This window comes from Poecilia latipinna, unplaced genomic scaffold, assembly GCF_001443285.1.
Source record: "Poecilia latipinna isolate Pla-1442-1.1 unplaced genomic scaffold, P_latipinna-1.0 Scaffold511, whole genome shotgun sequence".
NCBI classification, from domain to species: domain Eukaryota; kingdom Metazoa; phylum Chordata; class Actinopteri; order Cyprinodontiformes; family Poeciliidae; genus Poecilia; species Poecilia latipinna.
The window spans coordinates 96,748-111,997 of NW_015113127.1; the positions used below are offsets into that span (position 1 = coordinate 96,748).

Here is a 15,250-nt window from a genome sequence, read left to right on the forward strand (position 1 = left end):
AACAGGCCTAGAGACAAATGCATGTCACATTTTAGATTTTATGAAAAATAAAAAACTGAAACTGTATAATTTCTCTTCCATTGCTGTTATATTGGTCTGTTCTGGTATGTTTGTGTTGGTAATGTAAAGAAATACAACAGCACTGAAACTCATGTGACTCCTCATTTTGCAATGGTAATTTATTCATTTATTTTTCACCAGTTTTCATGGTTATATTGTACGTTTGATAGATATTTATATGATATAGTGCTTTCCAGGTGTGGACATCGAGATTTTTTTCTTCGCTTTTCATTTTGTCAGTTTTGTTCGACAATGAGCGGAGTCCGTGGCTCCACCCTCAGCTCCAGTCCTGGTTTTCAGCACCGGCGATTCTTCTTCTTGTCTAGACAGAAAGCAGGCGGACCGAGGCCAGCCGGGAGAATCCCTGCTCCGTACTCCAGCCCCGGTGTTCCCGCTCTCCGGCTCTTTGTCCCCGGAACTCGCTCTCACTCCTGGCCGTCCACCGGGGCTTTTTTTTTTTTTTTTTTACTCGCATCTGGATCCCAGTACGAGTCGCAAACAGCCCAGCGTCCTGTGCCGCAGAAACCACGGCGTCTTTAAATTTGGGAAAGAAAGCAAGAAAAGAAGACGAAGAAAAAGGGAAGACAGAAGAAACGCAGCTCTCCTCCGGCAACTTTCTGCGGTCTGCTGTCCTCCCGTGGTTTATCCGTTCGTCGAAGCCGTGAAGCAGTTTGTGTGAGACTGTGATTGTTGCCTCAAGTTGGAGAGAAAGTTTTTTTTTTCTGCTCGCTGTTTTCGCACATAAGTTTCCCCCCCCCTGTCGAGTCTGGAACTTGATACTTAACTAATACCTGTTGCTTTTAAACGTGCGACGTTTTAACAGGGTTTAGGCTTTTTTTCCCGGCGTTTTTTCTTTTTTCTCTTTTCTTTTCTGGCTCCCAAATTGTTGCTGCAGAGCTGGCCTCGGAGCTGCTGTGAATGAAGTTTCTGTTGAGCTGAAGAAATCTCCATGAGGAAACTCAGCCTGAGAGACGCAAAAACTTTGCCTTAACTAACAAACACACAAGACACCTGGGAGGCTGTCTACCTATTTTGAGTTTTAATTTTTACGGCTTTTATTTTTAAAAAAACATTTATATATTTTTTAACCTTAAAATGAAGACGCTGTCGGTGCTGTGTGTAGTCTGCACGCTGGCTGTGTTGACCGTGTCGGGAACCTCGGAACCAAAGTTGAAAAACTGTAACGAAGTTCGGGAGGCTTTCACCTCCAAAGGCTTCAACATGAACGATGCCCCCAACAAAGTGGTCAACGGTGAGTTTTACTCTCCAGCTCTGCTTTTAAGCCCACAGGCGGGGAGGGGAGCTGCCCGGGGGGCTTCATTGTAAAGATTTCCCTGTGCTCTTGTTTTACGTTTTTAACTTGGTAAAGTTGCCTGTAGTGACTCCTGTAAACATTCAGTCACTGTTTTAGCCGGTTCCTTTTCTTAGCTAACAAAAACACGTTAAATATGTCTTTTAAGGAAAACTGCTTTAAGTTCGGCCAGGTCTTGGAAAAACTACAGCAACTCAGCTGTTGCATTAAAGCTGCTAGCCAAGCTTTTGTAGAATGAATCAAAATCACGTCAGTCACTTTTACGACAACGTGTTTTGGTATTTATATGTAGTTATACAGTTGATAAATTGTTTTAATTTAGGTTAAAAAAATAAATAAATCTGCTTTCCCAGAAACGAGCCTCAACAAGCATGTGCATCTGGTGACGTCACAGAAGGCACAAGGCAATTAATCTTTTTTTTTTATTGCCATTTCTTAAACTTTGCTTGTTAAACTTAGTAACTCTATTTTACTTGGAAACAGTCAAACATTTGAGAATAGTGTTTCCTACAGAATTTTGAAAAATACGAAATTTAATTTCTATCCTTTAAAAAAAATTTCAGTTTATCAAGGGTGAGATAAAGGTTGAGCTTCCAAGTTTATTTTTTTTCCACAATCTACATTTATGTGTTTTTGGATGATGACCATTATCTTTATGCTTAATAATTTTTTTTAACGAACAGAAAAAACACTCTTCAAAGGTTAAAGTTGTCATTTGTGGTTTCAATGCTATTTTTGTGATTTAATGAGTTATACACATGGCGTTTACATTGGATGCATGGTTCTTTAGCTGGAGCTAACTGACAGGTCAAGCAGAGGATTGAAATTTCTTCTTGGTAGAATTCAGAATCACAAATTAAAGTTATGTGTTCAATCTTGATTAATCTAAACCCAGCATTATATATTTTAATGATCCAAGTTGTCCTGAAAGTCACAAATGGATCTATAAATAAAATATGTAAAGTAAAAACCCAACTTGGTGAATGTTTTATACTCAAATGTTCCACAAAACTGGCAAAAAAAGAAGAAAAAAAGTAATTTATTTATTTTTTACCATGCATTCATTTTCTTGTTTGCTGACACAAAACTCTTTCTGGTAGGAAGTAGACCAGATTTTCAGTTCCAGGACTGATCACACATAAAATAGACTGAATTTATCCACCAGCTGTATATCTCTAAGATCTCCTGTTGTACTGTAGGTGTTGCAGTGGTGACAACTCACCTCTCCCCTGGCTAAACATTGTTTTCCATGTAGGAAATACTTGCAACTAATTCATAACAATATAAGGGGGTATAATCGACACAAAAGCCCGACTCCCTGCTGAACGAGGCCAGGCCTGTGTTTATTTCCAGGCTTCCTCGGCGGAGGCTCCTGCAGCTGTGAAGTGCAGGCAGCCTGCGGTGATTTAGTAAACATTCCTCGCGAACAAGGCTTGTGGATTTCTCTCCTCTGACTCGGCTAGTCCTCGTTTTGCGGTTGAGGCTGGCTCCGTTTGAGCCGAACGTGGACCAGACGAAAGCACATGACTGGATGAAGGGCAACCGGCGAAGGGGGCCTGATGTGTTGGGAGTTAGACGGGGGTAGGAGGGCAAATCAATGAAGCCAATCATGGGATGCAGCCAAGTAATGGAAACCTGGGTAGGGGGGGCTGTTACAGTGACTGCTTTGAGGGGAAGCAGGGTTAGGAGGGGAGGAGGCTTGAAATTCCTCTGTGCCCTACGTACTGAAACCCTCCCCCACCTTTCTCCATCACCTTTTAATTTTCACTGTAGTTAAATGATTACTGTGTTGTTGGCAGCCGTGAAGTGGCTCCAGCGTTGTGCTCTGCTGTGATTTTTACAATCACTGATATTTTTTGTCGTGGCGTATCTCTGATCAAGTTTTGATGTGCACAATATCAAAACTTAGGTTAAATTTCTCTGTCGTACTCAAAGCTCTTTTTGTTGTTGTAATTTTAAGCATAAAACAGCCTATTTTGTAATCTTATTACAAATATGTAGGTCCTTTTTGTTCCTTGGTTGTTGTTTTTCTGGTTGTTTCTCACAGAAAGCACTTCAGCAAATTTGCACATGCCAAATACCCTTAGTAGAAGAACCATGTGTGTGATGGCATGGAGACAAAATGAGCTTTTCAGATGTACACTGCCTTGTAAAAGTATTCATTCCCTTTACGGCAGAGGTGTCCCGATGCAACTTTTCCCATTCCGATACAATACTGATATCACGGCTTTGAGTATTGGCCGATACCGATGTTGACTTGATGCATTATCAATGGAAACAATGCATACTTTTATTACTTATTTGTAGTGTGGAAAGTTAGAAAACACTTGATAAAAGTTATAGATAACAGTAGTTGGAAAACAACTGACTTGGTCGTTTATCATATATTATTAAAGTGCATGTGGGATACAAGTGCTGCTGGATAGAAATGCTGGAGTGGAATCCTGGGCCGGACTGCTTCCATTTGAGATTTTAGATGCAGTCTGGTATAATCAAATTCTTGCTTTTTTTGGTTGATATTGGACCGACATCAAGATCAGATTGGGACACTTGTAATTTACAGTTTTTAAAATATTACAACCACGCCCCTCTCATGGAGGAATTTGTTTTACCTTTTGCACCTTTTGTCGAAGAACGGCATGTTCAAAGAAAACAATGAAGGTCCTCTGATTAACTAGTTCAAGTCTGTGTGGTGGAAAACAAATACTGTGCATCATGATGAATGCACAGTATGTACAGAACTAAGTGAACAATATGTACTTAGTGTTTTATAGCAATATTTTGTGGTACTGTTGAGAATACGTTAAAAAAAAAAGGTAAAACTGCTATTTACTTTTGTGGTAACTGTATGGCTTGCATTTCCTGGCACAACATTCACAGCTCACAAATACTGTTCTTAAAAAACATTTCCACTCCAGGTGTCATTTATATCGCTAAGCAGCAAACGGCGACTGCGTTTAGTTGTGTTTTTGAATTTACTGAGATTTACTGATGCTTTCATGGAGCAAACGGTGAAGAATACAGCAAAAATAACATTTCGTTCAGTTTTTTGTAACATAAGTAACTGAAATTTATCGAGACAATAAGTAAAAATTCTTGTAATGGCATTTTTTTAATAATGATAAACTAGGAGCAGACTTTTACCGTATAATTTATCGTGATGAATTTCTTATCAAAATAAGAAATTGTTTCTAATATTGTCATGATAAATTCCAAATAATTGTGTTTAAGCACCTTGAAACTGTCCATATTGTCTGGATTGGTAGTTTTATTATTTTCTGTTTGTTGCATGAGAGCATCAATATTATTAACTGCAGCTACTTTGTGTAAATGTGACCTAAAGTTGCCTAAAAATGACATAAATCATCCTTACTGCCACTTTTATGGTTATCACAATACTACCACAAAATACAGCTTTACATTTTGTGGGGCGGAACAAGGAGAAGAAGAATGTTTCTTCTTCTATTTTTGTTTCTTCTTTTCTAGGTGTGCGAAGCTGCTAGAGACATATCTCAATAAAATGCTTCTACAAAATGCTGTCAGTGGGAAACAGAACTTCAGATCTGTGTTCACAAGAAGTGTGGAAAACCATGGATTATTTTTCTTTCTCTTCACAACTTTTTGTGGTCTTTCTTGCTGAATCCCAATAAAATTCACTGAAGGTTGCGGTTCTAACAAAACAAAATGTGTTGAAGGGTTATGAACGCTTGAATAATGGAAGACACTATTCAGCCAGGCTTGGATGTTTCTCCTTGATAGACATTATAGTAAATGATTCATTGGGGGGAAAAGACTGTTAAGAGTCTCCAGATACTCCCTCAAAATGTCTGGTTGAACTTGATAATTAAGCAATAATTTTAACTTGGTGGAGTTGTCAAAATGCTCATCCTGAATTAATTTTCCTTTCCGTTCGGCTCGGTAGACTTGCGTGACAACAACGCATTGAGGAAGGATTCACTCGCCCGTCTTGGTTTTAATGCAAGTAGATTTGGACTTACCCTTACTTTGGTGCAAACATCATAAATCCAGCGTGTGGGACACGAGTTCTCGGTGGAGACGGACATTCAGAGATCGCATTTTGAACCGCAAACATCTCCAGTTGTTGTTGGCAGCCAACAGATAAAAATTAATGTGTGTTGCCGTCAAAATTGCCCAGCAGTTTATCTGAAACCAGACACGAGTCGGTGAAATGTTTTTTAGGCAGTGAAGCTGCAGTGGAAACCCAGACTGCTCGCGTTTAGACAGAATGAAGTGATACGGAGGAACAGCAGGCTTTCTTGGTAAATTCCTCCGTTATCCCATGGTATCAGCTGAACCGCTTCTCATGGAACCGGTTCCAGACTTGGCTTCCAACTTTTCTTTTTTGCCTGTCTAGGGATGATTTATTTGTGGCTTGTGGTGGAATATTTTGCATAAATTGGGAAGTAAATTTCCCCAACAGAGTGAATAAATAATGTTGGCAATCATGGAAAATGTAAATGGTGGTTTCTGCTGCCTGACGTTCAGCTAATAATGTGTGCAACTGTTGTATTTGGTTCTTTAAATTACGAAAGGCTCTCGCTGGCTGAGTGGCGAAGATCCTCAGAATTAATTTATTAGCTTGTAGATTAGAAATAAGCTGGTGTAAGACTCTCACCGTGTGAAAACCTTGACTAAAACGCAGCATCGTCACGGCAACACAGTGTAAACTTGGGACAAATTATCAAATTGGTTTTAAATCATAAGAGCAATGATTATCTCTTCATCTGTTATGAGTTTGATTATTACAGTTAGTTTTATCATCATTGCCATTTGTTCTTTTTCACTTGTACTTTTGCAAAAGTTTTCAGGCTGTGTTCCTGTACTTTTTCTATATCAAACAAACTAAAACCTTTGAAAAACCTTTTTTTCCCTCCTTGCCTGTTGTGGCGCTGGACCAAGAACAACTGAGATAAATGAGATAAAAATGTCTAAAGACGACGTCGAGCGCAACTTTCTTTTTCACGAAATGTAAACGGAAACGAAGTGGTGTGAGATTTTAGCCTTTGTAGGATTTCTGCTTTGTGTTTGGTAAAACTTTGAGCCATTTCTCCCGCTAGTGCTGTAGTCACACGTTTGTTTTGGTTGTATTTACCCATGATACCCTGCGCTGTGGTTAGCTTCCTGCTTACGGCGCTCTCCAGTTCGCTTGGCATTTGAACGGCACCAGAGTTCACTTCAACAAAACCCAGACAAAGGTTGGTGCTCCACAGTTTGCTTTTCTGGTCCTGATCAGGGTTTGATTTCTCATTCACACCTCCGCAAATGAACCGGACCTTCTAGACAAACAAACCAGATTTTGATAAAAGCGGACTAAGCAGGCCTGGTGTGAATGCACCCTTTGTTGGCTACAATTTATTTAAGTCACATAGAATTATATTTAGCTTTCTCTACTTTATAGGTCTATAGGCAGCGTATGCAGACAGTTTAACTGGCTATTAAATATGAAATATTTAGGTTTTCCTTTCACTCTCCAACACAGCCTTTTAGAGAAATGAAAACCTTCAGACTTTCCCTTCCTTTCGCCTCTCACTCAGTTTCATACCATATCTTTTTACATCCACATTTCCTCTTAATAAAGAGAGAAATCTGTATAATCGCATCAACATGAAAAGTCTTGTTGTTAGAATTGGTTCCAGTCGGTAATAGCTAAACAACATTAACATTAACAATATTGAGTCAAAAAATGCCCCATTGCTGCTTTATTAGCCGAATCTTTGAACACCGTGGGACAACCGTTTACCTTTGTGCTTAAAAATAAGAGTCTCAGACATGGATACAACAACATGCCAAGTCAAAAACACTTATCTTTAACTCCAAAGTAGTAACAGTAGCTTGAAGTGACGTCATCACATGAAGCCACACGGTCCCGGCTACTGAATAGCTTCTTCCTGGAAAGACTTCATTTTGATGAACAACATCATGGAGTTTATATTATATCACAAGATCTGGTTGTTCCTCCACCCATTATTCTGACTCTTTCTCTTGCATCTCATTTGAAGGTTTCTAAACCACAGGAACAGTATGATGATATCAGGCTTGAAACCATAACTTTTGAAATTCTTGAGGGAACTTGTGAGTGCACTCACTGCTTAGCTGCATTCTTCAATGCACTGTTTTTTCTTTATGAAATAAAATCTCTTGATCTGTGCATTGTACCTAAACTTTAAGTGTTTGTGACCACAGCCTCTCGGCCGGATCGAGAGCTTGTCGTCTTCAGTCCCACATTGTGAGGAATCTTTCCCACTAAGCTAATGGCGAGGAGGCAGCTTTCTCAGAAGTGTAACCATTTGGAGAAATAACAGGCTGGCTATTGCTGGGACATTCAGCAGATTAGATAAGGGTGGTGGGGGTGAGGGTGCAAGGTCTGCAGGCATTTTTCTTTTTAGTCCAAAGATCAGAGGATGAGTGGCTCTGCTCAAAACAGGTGCCTAGGTTTCTCATTTCTGTAATAATTAACAGATTATCCACTAGCCAAGTGTTCAACTTCCTCTGTTGAGGTCAAGTCTAAAGCTTGAAGATGTTTTCTGATTCTTCATGAGAAAAATTTCAGCCTTTTTGGATTCACTACACCAGCAGTAGAAACTTATGCTGTAGTCAAGATCTTGCATTTTTATTGTGTTGTCTTGTATTGTCTTAAACTTGTCATATTTACCGATAGCTCTCATTAAAAGGAAAGTAAGTTAGGTATTTTTTCACACACTGCTACGACAAAGCTGTTTAGATAAACACGTTATAGCTTTTTTTCTTGCCATGAAGTCCCAACCCAGTAGTCAATAATCCCCTTACAGTCCATCTGTGTCCTTTAAAATCGTACATTTAGTAATGTTGCCTCTAAAACAGCTGCTATGCCAACCAGCAGGTGGCCTGGCTTCTCAGGTCGCTTGTGTATCTACAATGCTACGCTACTAGTGTTGGGGACATTTTTGTACCCCCTCCAACATCACACACTGTAATTAATATAAGCAATTAGCAAGTTAGTGATCGTTCTTTCCTTATTTTTGAATAATTAAATTGTCTAAAAAAGTGAATCCCCTCCTTGGCTTATCAATAAGTTCTCCACAATCCTGGTCATTAACTATTCATTTGATTCAAGTGTGTTGGAGCAGGGGTACTTATAACTACACATGCACAAACTTTTGATTGGGGGCCTGTCCGGTGTCCACTCAACCCACTCGTCCGTTGTCCTACTGGAGATGGGGACCAGTTTTACCACAACCAGGCAAGAATTAAACGGACAGAAAAATTGACAAGGTGGTAATTGTGCACATAAATATAAATGTGGCTTTTGTTTTGAAGCCAAGTGCCGAAAGCCTCTGCTTAAGGGAATTCACCAGAGCTAAAAGTTTTCTAGCAAATCTACAGTTTTTAGCAACACAGAGATCCAAGGAAGGGCTGCACAATGCATCACTGCAATATCAATGTACACATTGTTAATACCTTAAAGTACGATTTGGAACATAGTATTTGTTGTTTTCATTTATAGAATAACCACAATAGATCCTAATAAGACATGTATCCTGTTGCATGGAGTCTGACTGTAGTAAATGTCTACACCCAGCACACTTTGATGGCTGTAAAGATGCCAAAGGTCAGAGTGTTGGAAGTGATCCCAGTTCAATTTCCTAGTATCTAACAGCCGCACTTCAAGTGTTTATTTACTGAAGCAGAGGTAGGTTGGCTCTGGTTCAGGAGAGCTGACTGTAAACACACTGGTTTTTCCCATTTCAAACTTTTCTCTGTCGCGTCTCTAAAAGGTCCTCATTTGTATTGAAATAATTTGTATGTGTGACTTTATTTCTTTAGTTGCAATTATTATTGTTGGCAACATTTTCATATTCAAACACATTTTGTAAATAGTTTCTAGTGAAGCAAATTTAAGATGCGACAATAAGCGCTGGATTTGAAACTTGGATGTTTCAAGTTTATTACCCTATGTCTGTGTTTAACGTCATTATTTTAAAGAAAGGAGGGTAGTACTTGAATTTAGCCAACAAAGCTCCACATCGCATCACTTTGGATCCTGCCAGTGATGCTGCTCATTGAATTAAATTCACATTAAACAGAGATTCTTAAAAAAGGGTTATGAAACCTTTATTCCATTTGTGAAAACACAGAAACATTTGTCAGTGTTTTTTTGGCATTGGAATCGCCTTGGATTAGAACAGTCACGAAAACCACATTAAACCAAGACATAATTATTTTTGCTTGATTCTTGAAACTTTTGCTTTGTTTGTAGAAATAAAAATTAGGATCCTAAGTTTTCCAAAACGATGCCTCAAAGCTTATAGGACGCACATGTTGCTCAGCAAGCTAACTTCTTGCTCCAGCAGAACCTGAGTTTACCATTTGAAGCTTTCAGGAAATCACAACTGGAACATAGAAACTGTCTAACCTTTGCTTGGTTTGTAAGAGGTTGTTTTACATTTAGTCGAAGGACTTCAGAATCGCTATTTCAGTGGAGTTAAACTCGCACCTACAAGTCTGACTCACTGTGAAGTTGGGAAATTACTCACTGCATGTTAAATGTAGCTTATGTGTGCATCAAGTCTCTGAGCCTCTTAGAGCAGTGCTGTGGTTCAAGTGTTTGTTCATGCATGTGTAATAAAAAGTTCTCACTATCAAAACGGAGCCTTTTCCACAGTGGAATGAGCTACACAAACATTAATATCAATGATTTGTTTACAGAAAAAATGTTTGCACGGCTGGACAATAAAAAAGCAGCAAAAGCCAAAGCATGAGCAATAAGCTCTGATAACATTCCTGAGTGATGAGCTGAGTCCTTGCAGCGCTGTGCCAGGAACCAACTCAGCTCTGCTGCACATTTTCTGAGGTGGCTTTAGATTATGTTATTGAGTTTGTGTTTGTTAGCATAGCTTACGTTTAAACATCTGCTTTTAGTTCACACTTCTGCTTTTGTGCATTTGGTTTAATGAGAATGAAACAAAACATTTGTACCACACTTCATCTTCTAGTCGGCTAAAAGCATTGATGGTTTGATTGTTCCTGTTGTTGACGTCTGCCTATCGAGTTTGGTGATCTGTAGTTGAGTTTAGGCTTCGTTATGTTGGGGCCTGTGAAGACCGGGGAACCTAGCCGACTGCCTTCACCCAGCAGGTGAATGTGATCCAAATCAAGATATTAAAAATGTTCTCGCATGCAACGCACATCCGACTTTTTCACAGCAGTTTGAATATCCCAATTCCAATCTTATCAAACCCTCCAAAAATCTGATTTGAATCGCATCCAGAAGAAGCCAGATCTGACGTAAACATTCCTGCTTCAGTGCTTTTCTGTTCTGCATCACATCACAATCCCACAACTCTAAGCTCCTCCCACACATCCAGAAGTTGGTGTCAGTGCACCACAAAATGCTGTTACTATTAGTTGTACTTTCTTTTCACTGGCTTCATTCATGTTACGATCTTGTGACAATCCTGTCGGCTCTCATTGCTGAATAAACTTTAAAACTGATCCAAAGATGGCAGCATCCGTTATTACTTCTTTAAACGGTGCGTTGCTGTGACGTCAACGTTCTTCTGCTGGTTGCTGCCTTGGGGCAGTGAACCGTTCACACAAAAGTCCAATTACAGTCACATCATTCAGCAGTATGAACAACACGCAAATAAAATCAGATTTCATTAAAACCTGTAAATGTAGCTCCTGCGTGCGTAGGCTCTTGTTCTGGAACAGGTTTTAGTTAATTTGCCTCTGAATGTTGGTGTTTTGTTGAGTGCTAGCGCCTGTTCCCATTGGGAATCGAGCCAGCAACCCACAGACAAACTCAAACTCCTACTCATGGGATGACGCCACGGGCGGTGTCGCGGTTTGTGCGGATGAACCTGGTATCCCACAGTGCCCGACTGGATTTGGCGTTAGGGAATCTCATTCTTCCGGTGGAAACACGCAACTGTGGTTCACATTCACAGACTTGTCTCCGGAAAAGCCCTGTAGTGTCCAGATGGGGTGATAGAAGGGGAAACGGGGTGGAAACATGGCAGTTTCTTATCTGAGTTGTGCTATCACAGCATGGCCACCTTGAGAGCTGCTGTGGCATCTTCTTCTGCATGGCTGGCAACAGCTGTTTCATCACCGTCCCAAAACAAACCAGCATACCCCAGCCTTCCCGACACAAGACCGAGCACGGCCAAAGCTACAGGAATGTTGGTGAAATTAACTCTCTGGAAATAGTTTTGACATCCAAGAACTTGTTTTGTCTTTAGGAAGAGTCCTCAGCAACAGGGGAATGTTAAGTTCCTCCGGTAGGCTCATTTAGTATGCTCTGAGTGTAGCATCAGCTCAGTAGCTGTGTGTGTGTGTGTTGGCTGAGTGTCCGTTATTCCATCACTTCACATCCTTTGCTTCGGTCTGGGCCTTCAGTCCCCCCAACGAAAAGGACAAGTGAGCGACAGATCAGTAGGGGGTGGATGCTCTGTGTGGGAACAATTGAGCAACCCCCCCCCCCTCCTCTGGTTCGCCTTCCCTCCCCTCCTCAACACATTCCACACCGGACCACCAAGACCTGCACACAGGAGTCCCGGAGCTGGGAACACAGGGCAACAAAGAGAGCGCTGGAAGAGTCGAGAGAGGATTTGACTGACAGGAATGCTTTTTTTTCTCTGGGTCAAAGTGATTTTTCCAGGAGAAGAGTTGGTACACAAGGAATATTTTGATCTGACTGGATGCACACATGCATTTTTACAAACATATGGCTGCCTCACCTTGATTCAATAAAGGTTTCCTCCCCCAACAGGACCCATGTCAGAGTATTTTTAGCATTCATGACCACAGTTAAACTCGACTCCATCCTTTTGGTGGCCACAGCAAACTGCGAGAAATCCTGATCTGGCTTTGTGGTTTTCCGTATTTTGAGCTGAGCGATCCCCTCTGCTCCCCCCTGCCACATCCACCAGTGAAGTTCCCTGTTAATACATCCTTTTTGCAGGCTGTTTAAAGTTGGCCATTTCTCTTCCCATCTGTCCCGACTAGCATGTTGGTTCATGCTCTTGTCCTGCTGTTCCCTCTCTAGCTGCTCCTGCGGGAGGTTTTGTTCTCTTCCCTTCTTTTCCTGTCTTCATTCCTGGGTGATGATTTTTTTTATTATTTTTTTTTTGCTCCTTTCCATTGTTCCTTGCAGGTTCTTCCTTTCTTGGCTTCTTCTAGCGCACCTCTCTGTAATCTCCACTGCTTTTGCTGGGCATTCTTTTGGTTTTCCTGGTTCAGAATATGTGCTGATGTGAATATGCAGAGGATGTTCTTCCAAGATAAACATCGCCTGAAACACCAAACTCCCTATAATTATGATTTGTACCAAGTGTATATTTTTCCCCACTATTTCATTTAGAAACTTTAAAAAACACTTGACTTAGAATTGGCATGGGTCAGTATGAGATTCCTGAATGGAAATACAACCTTTTCAAAATTTCCAAAGCATTATCTAGTTGCTTTGATTGAACAGAAATTCACACAGCTTCTAAAGCTAATATATTCTTACAGAATATACATTAGCAGCTTAAATACATGGACTTGAATAACCTCTGTTCAGGGTTTTTTTTCCAATGTTCCCTTTCTGACAATGTGATTATTGAAATGACCATTGAGATAATATTGAGTTATTTGTGTGTGGTGTGTTCAGAGCGATGGGGTCTGTTATGAAGGTCGTCGGGATCGCTGATCTAAAATCAGGGATATTCAGCTATGTTGGATCGTCTCGATCTAATTTTGCGATGTGTGGTGGTGCCCGCGGACAAACGAGAACGCAGCCTGTTGAATGTGACATGTAGCCAATCAGAAAGGGAGGCAACGGAAACACTGACGACCAAACAAATTCTATGGTGCATCAGAAAGTTCGGTGAATATATATTGTAGACGTCTCTATTGTTTTTCTCTTAGACAAAGTCCACAAACTATCAACATCGCTTCTTCTCGGTCGGCCATGTTTGTTTCCTCTGCACTCACGTTTGGTCTCGAGAGGTTTATTGAGATTTAAAGCTTGAAATCTGGCCGACAAGTTCAAAGTCTTGCCATAAAATTGCTAGGCAATATGAAGCAACAGGTGTGGGAGTGGCAGCACTGATCAGACTTTTTCTAAAACTGAGAATAGCCTTATCCTTCAACTTCTGAGGGATTCAGAACGACAAACTCTTATCGGAAAAAATGCTGCTATATTTTATTGGTTTTAGTAGCTGGAGGAGATTGTCTTTACATCAGCAGATCAGACCTCAAAGCAAAACTGAAACCCATATCAGTCAGGAAAACTTCATCCAGAATAACCTCGGATCAGTTCACCCCTGCGGCTGCTTGTGGACAACTCCTCCGAGGCGCTACGTCGCGCTACGTGATCTCCTCTGAAACAATCGACTCTGCTGATGCTCTCTCCAGTCCGTCGTCATCTCTTCTTTTTTTTTCCTTCCATCCCCTCTGATATTTGAGCAGCGGTTCGTTTCTTTTGTGAAGCTCATCTCGCTCGTGGTGTCACTCAGCCAGCTGTGAGGAGTGTGGCAAACAGCCACCGGCTCTGATCTGAGCCTGCCGGAGTGGAGTGTGAAGTCATGTCACCACATAGTTCCCCAGTGGCGTGTGTGGGCGTGTAGGTGTAACCCTACCGAGGTTAATGGGGGTTTTTTAATTTCTTGGGAGCAGCCACGGCCCGCTGCGTGTCGGTGTTGATGGTCATAGTCATCGTTTGGGTTCGGTGCGGCTTGTCGGAGGCCTGCGCGGCTCGGAAGGGAGCGAAGCCAGGGACTCTCTCGGGGCGTTTGGGCCGAAGCCTCGCTGCTGGGTGCGGGCCAGAGGAGCCGTAACTCCCGCTAATCACTCCCAAGGCCTCCATCAAGACTCCCACTGACGACGAGGCTCTTGCTCGGCTCGCATATCCACAACGCAGTTAGCCTAATAGGTTTCCTAATATTTACGCAGCCCCGCTCTGCGGTGCTCGTTCTTGGACTCCTTTTCTTATAAATTACAGGGTTGGAGATCAAAACCTCAGCCTTTTTCTTTTCTTTTTTTTTTTTTGTCCAAGAGAAAAGAACGAGCCGCGTCTTCAGCCGCTTCGCATAGCTGAGTGCGTTTGATGCCATGTGTTAAAAGCAGCTCGTCAGAACTCTGATTTTCAAACAGCAGACAGCCTTCTGGCCGAGCGCCGACCGGAGAGCGGGGCTTTAAAAAGAGGGAAAAAAAAACACACATGAAAGGATCAAATACTTTCTACAATGATGGCTCCAAATCTGCAAATCATTAGATGAGTTTTTTTTCTTTCTTTTTTTATATGCAATAAAACAAGTAGTGTGGGAATGCAGGAATCTGCGCAGGGTTTTGGAATAATGGGAATCTTCTGGGGAGCAAGTAGCTTTGATTTATTGACACATTGAGAGCATGTCATCGGGAACGGACTGAGCCATCCATGACTGAGGCCCCATTAAACCATTGTAGCGTAGGGTTTAGGCTTTCGAGGTCCCTTTGACAGGCGGCGATGAGTGGCTCTCTTCCCACTGCCCCCGCCGGTGTCCAGTTTCCTAAAGCCCAACAGGTAAATCAGAATCTTTGTTGCTCTTTTGTGGCTTTGAGCTTCCAGGAATCTGATCCGGTACCTGACCTCATTCTGCCTGGGGGGGCTTCGCCAGGCCTCTGTCCTGCCTCAACATCTGGTCAGATTCAGACGCTCATTTCAAAACTCCTTACCTGTCTCAACGAGCAGCTCTTCAATTAATCTCATGGTTAATTCAAAATGACTCCAGTAATTTTTATTCTAATTTTTTTTTTTTTTTTTTAAATACAGATTTAGAGACGTCATAACTCATTTTATTCATGGTTCTGGTTGTGTGTGGTTTTTATTCACTGTTTTTGGTTGCTGTGTTTTCA

The 15,250-nt window shown here is 41.3% G+C and overlaps 1 protein-coding gene across 1 annotated transcript in view; it reads left to right on the forward strand.

The window, feature by feature from the left end:
• Nucleotides 1-334: 334 nt before the first annotated feature.
• Nucleotides 335-15,250, forward strand: part of gpc4 (glypican 4) — a 42,323-nt gene continuing 27,407 nt past the window's right edge. The window contains exon 1 of the mRNA XM_015040469.1: nucleotides 335-1,312. Coding sequence (XP_014895955.1) covers nucleotides 1,156-1,312 — 157 coding nt within the window. The 5' untranslated portion in view covers nucleotides 335-1,155. The remainder of the gene's footprint in view (nucleotides 1,313-15,250) is intronic.